The sequence below is a fragment of the Podarcis liolepis genome (assembly GCF_965112155.1).
Source record: "Podarcis liolepis genome assembly, chromosome: 13".
Taxonomy (NCBI): domain Eukaryota; kingdom Metazoa; phylum Chordata; class Lepidosauria; order Squamata; family Lacertidae; genus Podarcis; species Podarcis liolepis.
Window position 1 is genome coordinate 40123528 of NC_139573.1, and position 19322 is coordinate 40142849.

At 44.0% G+C, this 19322-nt stretch overlaps 1 protein-coding gene across 7 annotated transcripts in view; it reads right to left on the minus strand.

Annotated features, from left to right (window-relative positions):
- Positions 1–19322, minus strand: part of ZNF385C (zinc finger protein 385C) — a 160071-nt gene that overhangs the window by 101014 nt on the left and 39735 nt on the right. Inside the window, exon 1 of one of the 7 annotated variants that reach the window (XM_083469869.1) lies at positions 17938–18303. The exons of 5 other annotated variants lie outside the window; for them this stretch is intronic. In XM_083469869.1, coding sequence (XP_083325995.1) covers positions 17938–18103 — 166 coding nt within the window. In that variant the 5' untranslated portion in view covers positions 18104–18303. Of the gene's footprint in view, positions 1–17937; positions 18304–19322 lie in introns of those variants that run through there. One more of the 7 variants, XM_083469868.1, reaches the window with a different exon arrangement.

Sequence of the window (19322 nt, forward strand, 5' to 3'; positions counted from 1 at the left end):
AAGGATACAGGGCCACTCAAATTAGCTTGGCCCACCATCACAGCTCCAGTTACAGAGTTTTAAATAACCATTAAATATTGTGGATGTGCTCATCTCATTCACTTAATCTCTCCGGTGCCCATTTGTCCCTCCTGGAATATTAGGCAGTGCAATTCAGCAATCTGCCATTCTCCCCAAACAGATGAACAGAATTAATAACGAGGACTCTAGGTGTGATAATTACCATGGTATTAGTCATTCTCCGGAGCTACATTGCCTTGTATGTGCCTCGCATAATATTCTGAAGGAAAACCAGGCGCTGTGTGCATACATACTATGATTTAAAGCACACGTCCTCCCCGAAAGAATCCTGGGAACTGTAGTTTATCCCCCACAGAGTTATAATTTCCTGCACCTTTAACAAACTACAGATCCGAGGATTGGGGGGGGCATGAAATATGCTTTAAATGTATTGTGTGTACACAGCCACTCATTCCAGCAAACTTTTTCTGTGGGACAACTGACTGGAAGAGATTTGCCCACAAATTGAGTCTTGCCAATGGGTTTAGGAGGAGAGCTTCTCAAGGCTTGTGCAATTTTAGAAGTACCATCTCTGTGTCTTAGATTTAAACTGTATGTATTAACCATACACACATGCATACACAACTGTATGCCCTTGAACTGTATATAATATTAACCACACACACACACACACACATACACATACACATACAGTGGTACCTCGGAAGTCAAACGGAATCTGTTCCAGAAGTCTGTTCGACTTCCAAAACATTCAGAAAACAATGTGCGGGTTCCAATTGGCTGCAGAAAGCTTGGGTTTGGGTTCCAAAGAACGCAAACCAGAACACTCACTTCTTGGTTTGCTGTGTTTGGGAGCCAAAACGTTTGACTTGCAAGGCGTTTGGGATCCAAGGTACGACTGTATGTCCTTTTCTAAAGCAACTGCCCATACTGCAGTCTCCAGCCGATGACCAGTACATTTTGACCCTTTCTTCTCTGTCCATTTTTCTCCTCTGAACAGACTCCTCCCCCTGAGACGCATTTGGTCCACAGGGAAATGATACCTGTGTCTGCTTTTTGAGATATGAAAATAATATGTCAGGGAACAATGGCATGTGATTAATGTCATGTATAATTTGAGACTGAACCTCAAGCGGGGCTCAGCCCTGGACCATATTTCCAGTGTCAGCCTCTAATTCGGGAATTTGTGAAGTACACAGAATACACAGCAGGGCAAACTGACCCTTGCCTATGTAGCCATGGAAAGATAAACAAAGGAACAAGAAATGCAATTTAACTGTGAGGTCACAGCAAGCAGCTCTAGAGGTCCAATACTAAGACTCAAGGCTTCTTGGAAGCTACGCTATGACCAAGTCAGATAGTTCAGTTGGTTAGAGTGTAGTGCTGGTAATGGCAAGGTTGCAGGTTTGATCCCTGTAAGGGGCAGCTGGATATTCCTGCATCGTAGGGGGTTATTTTCAAGATTCCTCCCAACTCTATGATCTTTATGATTCTATGAAAGATAAGCTACACCCATCTGTGTAGATAGCTATTGCGGTTGCTTAGTGGTTAGGGCAAATCACTCTGCACATGGCTCGCTTACAGCCGCACTCTTTACGACTGCTTCACTGCATTCCCGAGCAAGAGCCTATGGCAGCCAAGTTTCTTTCTTCTTTTTAAATCCTCAGCTAAAGCAGACAAACTTCTATCCCCTAACAAGACCTTAAGTGGCCCGGGTTTTAAAATAAAAAGGGAAGATCTTCCAGCAGCAGCTGTCAGAACAAGCAGCAATGTGAGGGGGAGGGGTTGGAGAGAGAGACAGAGAGAGAGAGAGAGAGAGAGAGAGAGAGAGAGAGAAGGAGGAAAAGGGACACTGGATGTGGATGATGGATGGCAAGAGATCCTTGACAGATGTCTAAATCTCTTTGAAATAAAAGAAGGTCAGAAGTCACACTCCGGGACAACTCAAAAAAGCACTTTGCATTAATACCTTTTCAAGCACCCCTACTTCCAAGCGAGGGCTGCTTGGACCACGGCAGGAAAAAGTGTAAGCACAGAGAGCCATTTCTCACCCCAACACAAACAAAATGCAACATGATACCAAGCCTGCGATATTCACTCTGCACTTTTATGTGACTTTGCCAAGTGCTAAGCCTCTGGAAAACACTGCTCCCTTTTACCCAAGCATCTGAACATGCTCGGGTATTTGTCTCCCATTTCCCCAGCCTAACAGACAGGTAAATCACATAGTTGAAGAGGCATCACTTCATAATAAGGTTGAGCTATCCGCTGTTATACCCCCTCAACAACACGCGCACAAAACTATATTTCATTGTTTGCTGTTTGATTGGGTTCTTTTCTATCTGACTTTCCAGCTGGGAAGCCTTGTCATTTCTTCAAGAGGAACAGTTTACACGGGCCTGCAATGAATAGATATTTCCTGCCACTCCCTTAAAAACAGTCCCACAGATCAGGCCAGCCATCAAACTTTGAATGCAGAATTGTGTCATGAACATGCATACCAAGTTTCAGTGTAAGAGCTTAAAGTTCAAGGGAGATCACAAAGTTTGAGGGAGTTTCAATGTAAGATCTTAAAGTCCAAGGGAGATTATATCCAGCATCTCATTTTGCACAGCCAATACTTTTTCGCTCCGTTTCTGAAGTTCAGAGGTGAGTATGGATCACAAAGTCAGCCTTAGGTTCTCCTTAACTTTTCTTTGCTACAATAGTTGCATTACAGGCCAAATATGTACTGTGTGTACAAATTTTGTCTGTATTACCCCAGAGTAGGGTTTTGTTTTTTTTTTTGTTTTTTTGCTGGGCAATTTAAAAAATCCTATAAAATATAATTTTGGGAATGGGGAAGAGATGAGTATGGATTTGCAGAAGTACAAAAAAGGAGAGAAAATAATATCCTAAGGGGGAAAACCCCTGAAGCAGATGACTGAGGATCGAGTGCGCTCACTGGGCAGCGAAAGCTGACAGACTATTGATAAAGGATAGAAAATTGGGTGGGATGAGGACTGGAATGGAGTGTCCTGTAAGTGGCATGGCTGGTTAACTGGAACACTGGACAGAAACACTCTACAGTACACAGTGGCGTAGCGTGGGTTGTCAGCACCCGGGGCAAGGCAAGTAATTTGCGCCCCTTAACCCGTGGATTTGCGCCCCCTAACCCTAACCCCCAGATGTTGCGCCCGGTGCGGCCGGCCCCCCCTGCACCCCCCACGCTACGCCACTGTCAGTACAGAGTTTTTGTGTTACACTACAATGAGGCTTAGCCCTGTAAGTTTGTTCAGCACTAGAATGGAAGCCCTGAAATATATGAAACAATATTAATGAGCTGCATGCCTGATATATGATACATATATGTCTTTTCATTACAGTGGTACCTCAGGTTAAGTACTTAATTCGTTCCGGAGGTCCATTCTTAACCTGAAACTGTTCTTAACCTGAAGCACCACTTTAGCTAATGGGGCCTCCCGCTGCTGCCCCGCCGCCGGAGCACAATTTCTGTTTTCATCCTGAAGCAAAGTTCTTAACCTGAGGTACTATTTCTGGGTTAGCAGAGTCTGTAACCTGAAGCGTTATGTAACCTGAAGCATATGTAACCCGAGGTCCCACTGTATAAACTGGGGTGGGGGATAGATGCAGTGTTCGAACTTCGCCAGGCGAATTTTGCACTTTGTTATCGGCCACTTGCGACCAAGTGAAGATAGATGCCTGGGAGCTAAGATGGCGCCTGACATTTCCACCATCTGGAGGTACATACCTGAGGATCCTTGGATCTGGACTGTTTTCACACACTAGCAACATATCCTGTAGAACGCTATTCAGTTATATTTTATCTGCACAATCAGAATTGGTTTCTTCCTTCCAAGCTCTCTGCTACAGTGGATAATTCACTCCTTTCTTGCTCTCTAGCTACAACTAACTTTAAACACACACTCCCATTGAACAACAGGCCAGTTGTAGGAATTACAACTCCCAAACCACGTTGGGTTGACAGTAAATCTGAAAACAGTAAGCAAGCTGTCAGGAAGAGAGGCTCGCCACCTCATTTATAATCCCCTGAGGTCAGTTTTATAGCTCTCGTAATACAGTCCATAACCCGGGGTCTTTTTTCTATTTTAAATCTTAATAATGCCATAAAACACAGTGCCGCAAAAGGGAAAAAAATAAAGCGGAAAAGGTGGAGCAGGTGCATGGCAGTGACAAATGCTAGCGAGAATTCAGAATGGCACAAATAAATCTGAAACGGGTCTGGTTTATAGACAGGGCTCAAGTAGATAAGGGAGGGGAGACTCTCTCGGGGACACCAACACACACTTTTAAGGGGAAAGTTATGGAGAGTAATTCTTGGTAGCCCAAGGAGGCTGTATTTTTAGAACCTTGGACAACTCCTTAACCATTTAGTGTATGCCTATAAGGTTTTATTTACCAGGTGGGAGGGGAGGAGCAAAGGCCAATTCATTCAGCCTTCTTCCTAAATATTATTGAAAATATTATGCAATTGCACCTTCCCATGTAGATACTAGTCTTTGGCACACACAAAAATCAGCAGCCTGAGACTTGCAGCTTCTCCGCCCCCAACAGTAAGTTCTAAGTCTTCAGTGATGCAAAGCAGAACAGGCTTCCAGTGTTTACATCTGCCTCTCTGTGGTTTAAGGGCTCCCGCAGATGACCTGTTTATTCAGCTTATTTTGCTTGCACAAAGTCAGACTGTGTCTCATTTTTCTTCCCTGAGCATTCATTCCAATTTGTTTACAAGGTGGCCATGAGCGTTGATCCCGATTTGCTTCCTGAGTGTTTACACAGCTTTCCGCTAATCGTGACATTTTCGGTGCAATTTCCTCACCATGAGATCTTCAGTCTCAGATCTCCAGTGTCCTATCTAGCTTGGCTCCTTGTTTGTCCTGCAAGCTTTCCTTGTGCAATTTGGCTTGTATTTCTAGAAATGTAATCATTCTCATAATCCTAAAGGATCTCATTCCAAGCTTAGGAATCTGTTTCCAACATTAGCCAGCCAGATACAGTGGTGCAGTGGCAAATTTTGAAGTGCAAGAGGTTGCTGTGACAGTTCCCATAGCCATGCCCTGAAGTAGAACCCCAGAATGTCAGCAGCTGTGCATAGACACACAGGAAGGGAGGAGGAACCAGAAGTGCATAGAATAATACCCAATTTATTAGGATCAGCGTCACTGCAAGCCGTCATAAGCAGTCAGTGGCACTTACTTCTGACTGCATAGGTTCCGCTTGTGAAGCACACCACACTTCAGCAAAAAGCTCTTCAGCCAGCTGCACGAGTTTTCCTATTACTCTCATATCTAATTCCCACTGACAGATCCATCCTTCACAAATGTGGCTAATGATAATCCTGTTTGAGAGACATCGCAAGTCAGCGGCCATGCATGCATTACTGTATTTAAGCTTATTTTTTTTGTAAACTACTTTCAGAACAAATCTGTGGGAAATGCAGTATATAAATAGACTGTGTCTATATTTTGCAAACATTTGTGAGTGCCCAAAACTGTATATAAATGTGCATATCAGCATGAAGTTTTCTAGATAGAAGACATGTTCTTTTTTCCCAAAGAGCTGAAGACTGATTGCTGAGTAGACGCTCATTTCACTTTCATCTCCACTGAATGGAATATGTTTCTTTTTTTCCCTGGCACTTTAAACCAGCAATGTCTGTTTGATGAGAAGCAAAAGTACCTGCGCATGCACACTTCTATTTTTCAACCAGAGTTCTCTGAGGATTTACTAGGCGAGGTGGGAGAGCATCCACTGAATTTTACAATCTACCTCCCCAGGCACCTAACTTTCCCCTTATATTTTTAAATAAATTGCTTATTACCAGTTTTAGCTGTGATTTAAAAAAAAACTTTCAAGAGGCAAAGAGAGGGGGTGGGTTTCTGCTGGATGTAACAACACATTGCAGGGTTCTTCAACCAAATACTGGGTTGGAAACTATGGGAAATGGTGCCTCCATCCAAGTCTTATTGGCTGCATTACAATTAAGTCTCCAGTACAACTGGAGAGCAGTACAATCATGTCTTCCAAAGACCACCACCAGCACTCAAAAGTCTGTTTTCAGATGGTCCAAAAGACAGCAATGAAAACAGAAGAAAACGATGAAATTATTTCCTAGGGCTGGCCGATACCTGGTTTTCAACATCATGATTTATCACCAACTAAACATTGCGATCTAGGGACGTGGGTGGCGCTGTGGTCTAAACCACTGAGCCTCTTGGGCTTGCCGATCAGAAGGTCAGCGGTTCAAATCCCCACAACGGGGTGAGCTCCTGTTGCTCTGTCCCAGCTCCTGCCAACCTAGCAGTTCAAAAGCATGCCAAAAAGTGCAAGTAGATAAACAGGTATCTCTGTGGCGGGAAGGTAGATGGAGTTTCCGTGCGCTGCTCTGGTTTCGGTGTTCCGTTGCACCAGAAGCGGCTTGGTCATGCTGGCCACATCCCTCGGCCTGTAAAGTGAGATGAGCGCCACAACCCCAGAGTCGTCTGGACTTAACTGTCAGGGGTCCTTTACCTTTTTTAAAAAAAACATTGTGATATACTTATACAGTGGTACCTCGGGTTACATACACTTCAGGTTACATACGCTTCAGGTTACAGACTCCACTAACCCAGAAATATTACCTCAGGTTAAGAACTTTCCTTCAGGATGAGAACAGAAATTGTGCTCCGGCGGCGCGGCAGCAGGAGGAGGCCCCATTAGCTAAAGTGGTACCTCAGGTTAAGAACAGTTTCAGGTTAAGAACGGACCTCCGGAACAAATTAAGTACTTAACCCAAGGTACCACTGTATATCACAATAAGGATGGAGCTATGTAGAAGCTATGTAGGCTTCATGGTTTTTTCCGCATTATGATTTTTGCATAGCACACACACACACACACAATTCACGATATATTGCCAGGTCAAAAATTATGAAACCTCTATCACAATACAGTGTGGACTTTAAACCGGTTTTGGACAATATATCGATATATCGCCCAGCCCTAGTCTTTTCCAGTGCAAAGAGTGTGACTAATGCCAAATAAAGAGAGATCAGCCACTGCACTTGGATACAGCTGTATTGGGACACACAGAGTGAAGGGGAAAGAAACTGTTGCTAGGCTTGCACACTTCATATTGCTGGCAGGCATGCCATCAAAGGAGCTTGTCACCAGACAGAGCATGCACAAACCTAGCAACATTTGCCCACTTCCTAGCAACGCTTTTCCTTCACCCCAGAGGTGCAGTGCAAGTGCACAGGAATGCTAAAGGTGTTGAGCTTTAATTTCAAGGCCTTTTTCAAGCAGCCTTGCACACAGTGGTGGTCATAAGAAAAGCTGGTCTTTTACAAAGAAGTATGCTTCTGGTATCTGGGTAGCTAGCCTGTGGTCCTCTGGATGTTGCTGGACAACAAGTCCCATCATCCCTGGCCAACAACCATCCTGGCTGGGGCTGATGAGAGTTGGAGACCAACAGCATCTGCAGGGCCGCAGGCTAGCCACCCTTGTACAAGAGCGGTGTTTCCCAAACTTGGGTCTCCAGCTGTTTTTGGACTACGTTTCCTATCACACCTAGTCCTGCTAGCAAGGGATGATGGGATTTGTAGTCCAAAAAACAGCTGGAGACCCAAGTTTGGGAAACACTGTACAGTGGTGCCTCGCAAGACGAAAAGAATTCGTTCTGTGATTCTCTTCGTCTAGCGGTTTTTTCGTCTTGCGAAGCAAGCCCATTGACGGATTAGCGGATTAGCGCTATTAGTGCTATTAGCGGCTTTTAGCGGCTTATCTGCTGATCGGATCAGCTGATAAGCGGCTTAGCGGCTTAGAAAAAGGGGGGGGGAGGAAAAAAACCCAGCAGGAACTCGCAAGACATTGTCGTCTTGCGAAGCAAGCCCATAGGAGATTCGTTTTGCGAAGCACCTCCAAAACGGAAAACTCTTTCGTCTAGTGAGTTTTCCATCTTGTGGGGCACCACTGTACTAGAGGCTTGGGTCATAACAGAGTTGAGTTTAAAGGATTGCTGCACTCAATTATTGAACCACAAAGCCATCAAGTTGGACAGATGAGTCAAGTGCGTCAAATCAAGCTCACCTCCCTGAGGCTGAAGCATAAAAAAGAGGTAAAGGACCCCTGACAGTTAAGTCCAGTCACAGACGACTCTGGGATTGCGGCACTCATCTTGCTTTACTGGCCGAGGGAGCCGATGTTTGTCCGCAGACAGTTTTTCCGGGTCATGTAGCCAGCATGACTAAGCCGCTTCCGAAACCAGAGCAGCGCATGGAAATGCCGTTTACCTTCCCGCCACAGCAGTACCTATTTATCTACTTGCAATTTTTGGCATGCTTTCAAACTGCTAGGTTGGCAGCAGCTGGGACTGAGCAACAGGAGCTCACTCCATCATGGGGATTCGAACTACCGACCTTCTCATCGGCAAGCCCAAGAGGCTCAGTGGTTTAGACCACAGCGCCACCCGTGTCCTTGAGGCTGAAGCATGAATACAGCTAAATAACAGCTACCATTGTCAAAGGACTGTGCATCCCTCTCCCACTTATGGAAACCCTCCGATAGGCAGCTGGAAGTAACTGCAAAAGGTTCTCCGGTTACTCCTGCCACAGGATTCAATGCCGCTGAAAACAAATCCAGCCAAACACTTGTTTAACGGCTCTTAATGATCTCTACAGATGCAGATTCCACCACACCTCTAGCTAAATAACTGGTTGCTCTGCTGCTCCACCCACTCACACAGCCGGGTTGCTTCCAGGATGGAGCCATTTATGAGTATCTATCTGCTCTGTTGTGCATAACACCATACAAAAGTCACTGTCCTGATCGCTGTTGGAACTATTCGCTGCTTCTGCAGGCTGGCATCCTATCAAGCCAGCATAATGTCAGCTTCTCAAACTTGAGAACATCTCTTGTTGGGACTTCCTGTGTTGGCGGGTTGGAAGTTGAAAAAGCTGACAATTAGAACTCTTAGTCTTGCTGCCAGTTTTTCCGTTTCCACACAGTCCATTTTGATTTTAATAGACCAAAGCAACAAAACTTTTTATTGAAGAGTGGAGCCCCCTTTTGGATTACCTGAGAAAGTATCACAGTGGTACCTCGGGTTACAGACACTTCAGGTTACAGACGCTTCAGGTTACAGACTCCGCTAACCCAGAAGTAGTACTTCGGGTTAAGAACTTTGCTTCAGGATGAGAACAGAAATTGCACGCTGGCGGCGTGGCGGCAGGAGGCCCCATTAGCTAAAGTGGTACCTCAGGTGAAATACTTAGGGATATGGGTAACGCCAAAAAATATAGACTTATTCAAAAACAACTACGAAACGGTATGGAAAGGAGTTAAGAAGGATATAGAAACGTGGGGTCGGCTTAGACTGTCATTCTGGGGTAGAATAGCCACAATCAAAATGTCGGTACTTCCAAGAATTTTGTTTCTCTTTCAAAATATCCCGATCATTAAGGGTACAAAGATATTTAAAGCCTGGCACAGAGACATTTCCAGATTCATCTGGCAGGGGAAGAAGCCGAGAGTAAAGTTTAAAATATTGACGGATACGAAAGAAAGGGGAGGCTTCGCCCTACCTGATTTGAAGATATACTACGAGGCATCTTGTTTATGCTGGATAAAGACATGGATAAAATTAGAAGATGGGGAAGTGCTAGACTTAGAGGGTCACGATAACCGATACGGGTGGCACGCCTACCTGTGGCATGGGCGGAAGAAGGGCCACAAAGGATTTGGGAATCATATATTCAGGGGCCCTCTGTTGGAGGTTTGGGAAAGGTATAAGGAAATGTTAGAACCCAGAACACCCCAATGGTTATCTCCATTAGAGGTAATGGCTATCAAAAAGATTAATATGGGAGCCAATTGGGCAACCTACGAACAACTGCTTATGAAGGAGGAAGGAAAGTGGAAAATGAGGCCGTATGATCAGGTTAAATCTCAAGTATATGATTGGCTACACTACCACCAGATAAATGATATGTTTAGGAAAGATGTCAAAGACAAAGGCTACGCCGACAAAAACTCTAGATTCCAAACCGAGATCTTGGGGAATAACACAAAAATATTATCAAAAATGTATAAGTACTTACTGGACTGGAACTTAGCTGACGAAGAGGTTAAGGCGGTAATGACTCACTGGGCTAGAGATCTCGGCTGCAATATCTATTTTGAAGAGTGGGAAAAACTCTGGAAACAACATCTTAAATTCACGGCCTGTGTGTCACTTAAGGAGAACCTAATGAAAATGTTCTATCGCTGGTACCTGACCCCGGTTAAATTAGCCAGAATGTATGGATCCTGCAATAAATGCTGGAAATGCAAGGTAAGGGAGGGGACCTTCTACCACATGTGGTGGGAATGCCAAAAGGTCACAGGGTTCTGGGAGAGTGTATATGACGAAATGAAAAAAATGTTAAGATACACCTTTAACAAAAGACCAGAGGCGTTCTTGCTAGGTTTGGTAGGAAAGGAGATAAAGAAGAAAGACTACAAATTGTTCCAATATGCAACAACGGCAGCAAGGGTCCTAATAGCAAAAAATTGGAAGCAGGAGAGTATACCAACAACGGAGGAATGGAGAAGCAAACTATTAGAATATGTGGAGATGGACAGGATGACATGTAAAATTAGATATACAAAAGATCAGAGGTTTGTTGAAAATTGGGAAAGTCTTACGAAATATCTGGAAAGCTTAATCGACGAACAGATAACACTAGTAGGTTTCCAAGGTGCTCTGTAAGAGGTAAAGGGTAATGCCAAAAGAAAATGGACGGATGAGAATGACTTATGGCATTACAAATATGGAAATGCGGATTTATTGTTTAATGTTATTTTGGACGATTCGTGGAATGACTGAAGGAAGTCAATTTCTTTTCTTTAAGTGAACAGATATGAGTTTTGATATAGTTTGTTTTGTGCTTTGACTTTTGTAAACTAATAAAAATTACGCATGAAAAAAAAAAAATAAAGTGGTACCTCAGGTTAAGAACAGTTTCAGTTTAAGAACGGACCTCCAGAACAAATTAAGTTCTTAACCCGAGGTACCACTGCATAGTCAAATGAAATCGCGGGCAGGATTTGAAATATGAGCAAATAATAATAATAATAATAATAATAATAATAATAATAATTTATTATTTATACCCCGCCCATCTGGCTGGGCTTCCCCAGCCACTCTGGGCGGCTTCCAAAAGAATATTAAAATACTATAATACATCAAACATTAAAAGCTTCCCAAAACGTAAGGGAAATGGAAAAAGTAATTGCAAAAGAGGAAATATGTAATAGGTAAAAGTATGTTTCATAATGCAGTAAAAAAAAGGGTGGGAATAAAAACATCATGGAGGTAAGGGTGGGAAGTCAAAACATTAAGGGAATTATGTGTTGTTACATTTGTTAAAATTTCAGAAATTCAAAAAACAATTAAATTAAGAAAAATGAAAAAGCCATCAGTTAGAAACACTTTTTAAAAAGAGTGCCATACAGTTTGTTCTGCACAAGGAAGCCAGAGTGACTCATTTCGTAAGGTGTATTTGGAGCCAGATCTGGACTTGACACTGCAGAAGGGAAACACACAGAGGAGCTGGCTCAGTGCTTCAGATTCACAACTTTTGATTTAAAAAGTACTCGCCACTGCACCTTATTGCCAGAACCTGTCAAAATCTGGCAGGATGAGGAGTTCCTTGGTTTTGTAGACCCCAGTAGAGGTTGACTAGCAGAACACAGCAATGATGGTTGGGGAAGCATCCTGGCTGATTGGCAACCACAGCTCATACTACTCATCATCCTGTCTAGAGAAGGAGTGCAGGGGGAAATCCAGACTCCCTATGGTACCTGGATTGCTGTCCAGGGGAAAGACTACAGGTCCTTCCAGCTGTGAGATCTCAACAGCAGCCCATGATCCTCTTTGCCCTAGAAGTGATGCTGAAGGGCCAACCAGTTGTTTAGAAATATTATAAAGCTTCACAAACCAGCTAACCTCACAGTCTGGGCAATGTGTTGCTGCAGGGGGCCATTCAGTTCTCTCCCTGTATTCCCCCCACTAACACACAAACTTAAGGTCTCCAGCCTTATTCTAGGTCTACCTGTCCACCTTTGTTCTGAGCATGTGATGAAGCCAGGGTGAGTTTTTATTTATTTTTAAACAAGCATCCTGTCCCCAACTTGCTGCAACTGTGGCACCAGAAATAATTTTGTCAATCAACATTGTTTCAGTTTTTTACCTCTACCTTAAAGGTAAAGGTAAAGGTACCCCTGCCCGTACAGGCCAGTCTTGCCAGACTCTAGGGTTGTGCGCTCATCTCACTCTATAGGCCGGGAGCCAGCGCTGTCCGCAGACACTTCCGGGTCACGTGGCCAGCGTGACAAGCTGCATCTGGCGAGCCAGCGCAGCACACGGAATGCAGTTTACCTTCCCGCTGGTAAGCGGTCCCTATTTATCTACTTGCACCCGGGGGTGCTTTCGAACTGCTAGGTTGGCAGGCGCTGGGACCAAACGACAGGAGCGCACCCCACCGCAGGGATTCGAACCGCCGACCATGCGATCGGCAAGTCCTAGGCGCTGAGGTTTTACCCACAGCGCCACCTGCGTCCCACTAACCTCTACCTTAAACCGAGTTAAATTATTTGTCCCAAAGGTGGACACTGTTTCAGAATGTTAACCCTGCTAATAGCTGGGAATGATCAGTGCATAGTTTTTACATGTCAGCAGGGAAAACAAGTGCTGAGAGTTGAGGCCCGTCTGGAAATTAAGCTCCAGACGTGAAAGAGCTATAAAGCTGGAACATTTTGCTATTGCAAATGTACCTTAGTGAAGCCATTTTCCACTACAAGCTGTATCGAAGACAGCAGCAAAGGGTCAAGAGGAGTTGCAACCTTCACTCCTCAGGCATCCCCTGCCCAAAAGAATATGCCCGGCCTGTGTGGGCTGGAGACGAATACAGCCTCAGGACAAGTGTGTCATCCTACTCAATTACATCTAAGTTACAGCTACCACAGAAGACTTGGCGTTTTCCTCTGCCACCCCTGCTGGGTGACGGATTTACCTCCAGCTCTCAGATCGTCATGTTCTAAGCAAGTAAATTAGAGTCACTGCAAAGGCTGCAACCAGCTTACTAAAACTACTAGGAGCCGGAATAGCCTGAGGATAGGGATTGACACTATTTGAGTGAGCAATCTAAGACTGATGAATCATGGACTCACAGAATCGAAGAGTTGGAAGGGACCCCAAGGGTCATCCTCCTGCAACAGTCAGAATGTTTTATCCATGGCCACAGCAGGTTCTGCACTGGTGTTAAGTCCACTCCAGCCAGATTTCACAGACCTGTCATCTGTATGTACAGATCAGTGAGCTAAACACTGATTCGGCGGCCTGTCTAAATCCCTCTCCATGTCAGTACAGTGGTACCTTGGTTTCCGAACGGCTTGGCTCCCAAACAAATCAGCTCCCAAACACCACAAACCCTGAAGTAAGTGTTCCGGTTTGTGAACATTTTTCAGAAGCCAAACATCAATTTTGGCTGTCGGCATTGTTTCTGGGGCCAATCAGCCAATTAGAAGCCGTGCCTTGGTTTGCAAACATTTTGGAAGGTGAACGGACTTCCAGAACGGATTGAGTTTGGGAACCAAGGTACCACTGTACTGGGGCGGCGGTGGGGGGTAGGTTATGCATATTTATCTGTTTATACATGGTTGGATTCAGGGCCAGTCATGCTTCGACACACTGAAATCAATGCAGCTCAAGTCCCATTGATTGCAAGAGTGTATTCACAGTCATTCTTCACCTTATTAAAGATAAATTTGTGAATGTAGTTACAAAGCTACTCCAGGCATTTGGAAAGGTTGGGATAAGGCAGGAATCCCCCAGATTCTTAGGTAGTGGTTCTTCCCAAGCCTGCCTCTCTTCCACAACTCCCAGCATTTCCCAACTTGTGGGTCCCCAGATGTTGTTGAACTACAACTCCCATCACCCCTAGCTAGCAAGGCCAGAGCTCAGGGATGATGGGAGTTGTAGTCCAACAACATCTGGGGACCCACAGGTTGAGAACCGCTGCGTGAGGCTTAAACCAATAACATCAGTGACTGAAACTGCTGCTACTACATGCATGCAAAGTATGTCTTCTGTCACTGAACAACATTTAAGTGCCCTACATTACCAATACAATAGGAAGAAGAACTGCTGGAGTGATTTGCACAGGCATAGAACTTTTATTAAATCTGTTACAGATTTTGTTCACAGTTTCTATTAAATTCATGGACTATAACTACACTAATTGTTGGATTTTTTAAAGACAGAAAGCAGGAAAGGGGGAAAGACAAAAATCGAAGAAGGAAAAACAGATAGAAAGGAGGACAAACAAATAGACCTCAAATTGCATGATAAAGTTATAGTGGTTCTTGACTCTTTTTTATTTTGTTACTAATTTTGTTAGAAGTTACTCAAGGTATTGTTCTTTAAAAAGGATAACTTTCAAACTAAGAATATACCGTAAGCACTGAGGAAAAGGGGGTGGTGGTTCCCCCCCCCCCAAAGTAGGATGTTCTACTTTGTCTGAGAAATTGTCTGCTGAGGAATTGACCCCCGTTTGTTTTTTACCCATATTGATTCACCTGCAAGTATGGTGTGTTGCCTGTTGAATTTAATTGAAAGCATCCTGGACTACAAAAGCCAGCCTTGCAAACCAATCCACAAAAACAGTCTGCACGTATTTGGTCGAAAGGAGAAAAGAGTATGGTAAGGGTAACTCCCCAGTTGCCTGGAGGAAAATTACTTGTCACACAGGCAGCCGGGTGACTGGCTCTTTTACAGGGCTGCACAGAACCAATCTACATCAATAAAGTCAGAAAGCTCTGGTGAAGAGGACCACAAGTGCATGGACCTCAAGCCCTTGAAATTCAGAATCCAGACTCTTAACAAGTTCCCTCTAAGCTGCACAGGCCAAGGTGAAAGACACCTTAGGACTCCAAAGCAACTCATCAAATTACAGCCAAACAATGGCTGAGGGTGCACAGAGAACATGAGTAAATAAATACATGGTCTGGGTCCACATCTTCAGTGTGTGTGTGCCCCATGCAAGTATGTTCACTCCTGTTAAATCACAAAAGCTTTGCTCTGAATGAGCTTGCACAGCCTGCACTGAACACTGCTTGGTTCCACACACTGCATGACTTGCAACAGTCGGGAAATGTTTTCACTCGGACAAAGGCAGAACGAGGAACCTATAAAACTATCGAGCAGGCTTCCCCAACCTGTTTGGAAAGTGACAATGGAAAACAGAGAATTGTAGAGTTGCAAGGGACCCTGAGGATCATCTTAGTCCAAGCCCCTGCAATTGAGGAATATGCAACTGTCCCATACAGGGATTGAACTTGCAAACCTTGGCATTATCAGCACCATGCTCTAACCAACTGAGCTATCCAGGCTGACCTGGTACCCTACAGATGTTTTTGACTACAACTCCTGTTATGTACTGAGTTGAATAGGATCCAAAAGGCAGCAGTCTGGTTGGTCCTAGAACAATAGGCTTCAGAATGCAGCAGTCTGATTGGTCCTAGAACACTAGGATTCAGAATGCAGCAGTCTGATTGGTCCACAGGAGCCACCCAATCCAGCTCCAGGTGGAAGTGAATCCGCAACCTGATTAGCCTACAGGTGAATTCTGGAATTAGCCAATCACGTGGGGCCCATTGTGTAAATAATGTATATAAAGCAGACATTCTGGGGGAACTTCCATTCCTCCTCACCACTATGAGCTGAATAAAGAGCATGAAATCCACTCTCGACTCCGAGTATATTTCAACTCCCACTGTCCCTGACCGCTGGTCATGCTGGCTGGGGCTTAGTGGGATCCAAAATCACCTGGAGAGCACTGGGCTGAGGAAAGCTGATTTAGAGAGACAGGGCCAGGGAAGCAAAATAGCAGGTATATGCATGGATTGAAAGGGAAAGGAGCTATGATAAGAAACATCAAAATGTGCTTTCTCTCCTCCCCGCTATCTGTAAATTGAATATGCTATGAAAGAAGGATTGCTTTGGCAGCGTGCCCCTATTCCACTATCACACCTGGTTAAAAAAGATTGACAGGTTCTTGTATTGATTCAAATAATTCCAAGCCTGTTCGTCTCTGGTCAACCAGTGGGATACAGCTGTCTGCACACCATTGGTGAATGGTGCCTCTGTCCTCCCACCAAGTTGCTTCAAGGAAACAACATATTCTAGCCTTGGAAAAGACGGCATTTTGTTGAAAGGCCTGCAGGCACCTTTCTGATCTGAAGACGTGCTGTACACAGGTCCAACAGTAGAAAAGTATACGCAGGTTTTCTGTGTGCATTTAGAGGAGGAGATAAATGTGCCTTGGTAGAAAGATGCGAGGAGACAGAACTAGAGGGAACGTAAGGGAAAGCTTCTTAAACTTTACTGTAGAATAAGTTTCTTGTGCAATTTCTTTCTCTGGAGGTTTTCAAGAAAATGTTCTGCCCGAGGATCAATGCTGCAGCTTTTTTGAGTCTTTTGATATTGAAATGGAAGCTTTATTGAAGCTTTTAAAAGCTGTGTTTTGTATTTTAAGTTTTGCAAAGTGCCCAGAGAACTGGACTTATTTTCAGTTTGTTTATTTATGAAAAAGATCCATAGCCCTCCCTTCATCCATATGGATGCACCAAAGCAGGGTACATTAAAAAAACCCACACCATATAGCAATAATAAAATTTTCAAACATAACAAATTAAGGCATCCAAACATCAACCAACAGCACAGCAGGCAAAATAATCAGGACCAAGGATGCAATCCTAACAATGTCAACCCCGGTGTAATTTAATTCAATGCAGCTTACTCCCAGGTATGTGAAGTTAGGACTGTAGCCCCTCAAACCCTTAAAATGCCAGGGGATATAGATTCTTGTGTCACAATTAATGTGTAACACATGTGTCACAATTAAGGAACATAGTGGTAGCTGGTGATGTATAACTCAAACCCTTAGGATTCACAACCTTGCATAGTTCTAGGACCCAAATACTCCCCATTTAGTTTCCCCTTCAATTTTTAATTTAAAGTATACTACAAATGATAATTGGACTGGAGTGCATGGGGCTTTGGGGGGGGGGATAACTCTGAAGGCAGATACTAGAGGTTCATCCAATTATCAAGGGAATGAGGGGAGTGGGTTTCTTGTTTACGTTCATAACACTACAAACCAACAGTACTAGTCACTCAGTGAACTTGATAGGCAGTAAATTCTGAACAGAAAAAGGTAATTGTGCAATGCATGAAACAACTTCAGAAAATTCGCTGCCAGAAGATGTAATGATGGCCATTAGATTTAACAGCTTAAAAAGTAACAACAGGTTAGACAAATGCGTTCACCATGACAGCTAAATAGAACTTCCATGTTCACAGATGGTATACCTCTGCCGGAGAAAAACAGGACAAAGCTGTCGCTTTCCTGTCCTTTCTGGCAGCCACTAGAAAAACCTAAGACCCCCCTTGAACTGCTGGAAACAGAATTATGAAGTTAGACAGGTCCTTGGCTTGCCCCAGAAGTTCTGTGTTTAAAGAGGCTCCTCCAGCTTTCTAAAATGCTTCATTCACCTCGGTACACGACAACAGGAGAGCATGCTTATAGATCAGCAGACACAACGCTCAGCAAAAACTCCCTGTAATGCTACAATCCAGCAGAACAGAAAACTGGTCTTAAATTCTATTTTTAGTAGCACTCTTAACTGGCAACTTTTCTGGTCATTTAGCTTGAAGGAAGAAAGGGGGGGGGGGAGAAGCAAAGGAAAATCTAGTCATCTTCTTGACTAGCTATGAGGAGCTGTTAAAATCAGACTTCCCAGTCGATTCAAGCCAAGGGTTTAAAAGAGGGGATGTGTCAGTATCTTTAGCCTAATTGTGTCAGGAGGACAAAGTCTTACCGTGAACGATGCCAAATTTGAGCGTTTCCACCCCTTGATTGCTGCTGCCTGCTCCGCTTCGTCTAAGCGAAGGACAGCCAGGGAGAAAGAGCCGGCACCCTAATCGCAAAGGTCTCGTCAAGATTTCCTGATGTGTTTCAGTCTTGCCGATCGGAATTCCTCCCATGCAAGTTCCAATATTGTGAACTAAAAACCAGTGACCACTTTTTCCCCCCTGCCAGAGAAGCTTTCCCAGGCAAAGGGGCTTGCAAGAAGTCCAAAGTTTTGAGCTAAGGTGCTTGCAAGAAAAACCCGACAGTCCTTAGACTTGGTTACAAGGCAGAACAGGTGCCAACTGGTGCTCATTTGTAACCGTAGCAATCGCTTGCCTGCCAAGAACACGCAGAATGCACTTGACATCAGACCTATAAGAGAGAGGGAGATGGATGGGAAGTCATCTCATGTCATCCCCTGAAGGCCACGCCTGAGGTCACACGCGGATATTTGCCGCTAGAAAAAACCAAGACCCCTTGAACTGCTTGGAAATGTACTTGAAATGTATGCCCCAAGTGCACATGTGGTTATTCAGAGTTGCGGGGCTGTGGGGGGTGTACACTCTGCACATGTTCAGAGGCACCTTTACTACTTCACACATTGGGTTTCAATACCATGGCTGAACCCTGCAGATTCTGAGACTCAACCACATCACAAACTGAGTCCTGAGTTTTAAGTGAACCTACTGATGTGTGAGTCCAACTAATGAATTTAAGTTACCGTAGGTGGATATTGTCACCAACAAAGGAGCCCTTTGCTGTACAATTTGTTTTTCATTTCTCAAACATTTTCACAACAATCTTCATTACACTGATTCATGACTTCCCAACCCCACCATGTTTTTACTCAAACCTTTTCTACTGCATTATATCTTTATTTATTACAAAAGTTTCTCTATTACAATTATTTTATCATTTTTCTTCCACTGCTTTTATCTCAAATCCTGCCCATGATTTCATCTGACTATAGCATTTTTTTCAATAGTCCACGAAAGGCCTCCATTCTTCTATAAAAAGCTCATTTTGATCTCTTCATTTCACCGTCAGCTTTGCCATTTTTGCACAGTCCACTACTTTTGAAAGCCACTCTTCCTTCGTTGAAACCTGCTCTTTCCATTTCTGTGCATATAATATTCTAGTTGCTGTTGTCGCATACATAAACAGTTTAGTCATCTTCTTTGGAACCCCTGTCGCTATTAAAACTACAACGAAAGCTTCTGATCTCAGCAAAGTTAAATGCATCTTGGCATAAAGGAATGCACATAGCAGCCACCATAGGTTGATAATTATCAGGGTAGAACAGATTGGGAGGGAGAGTTTAACCATTTCGTCACCTGCTGCAGACCTCTCAAA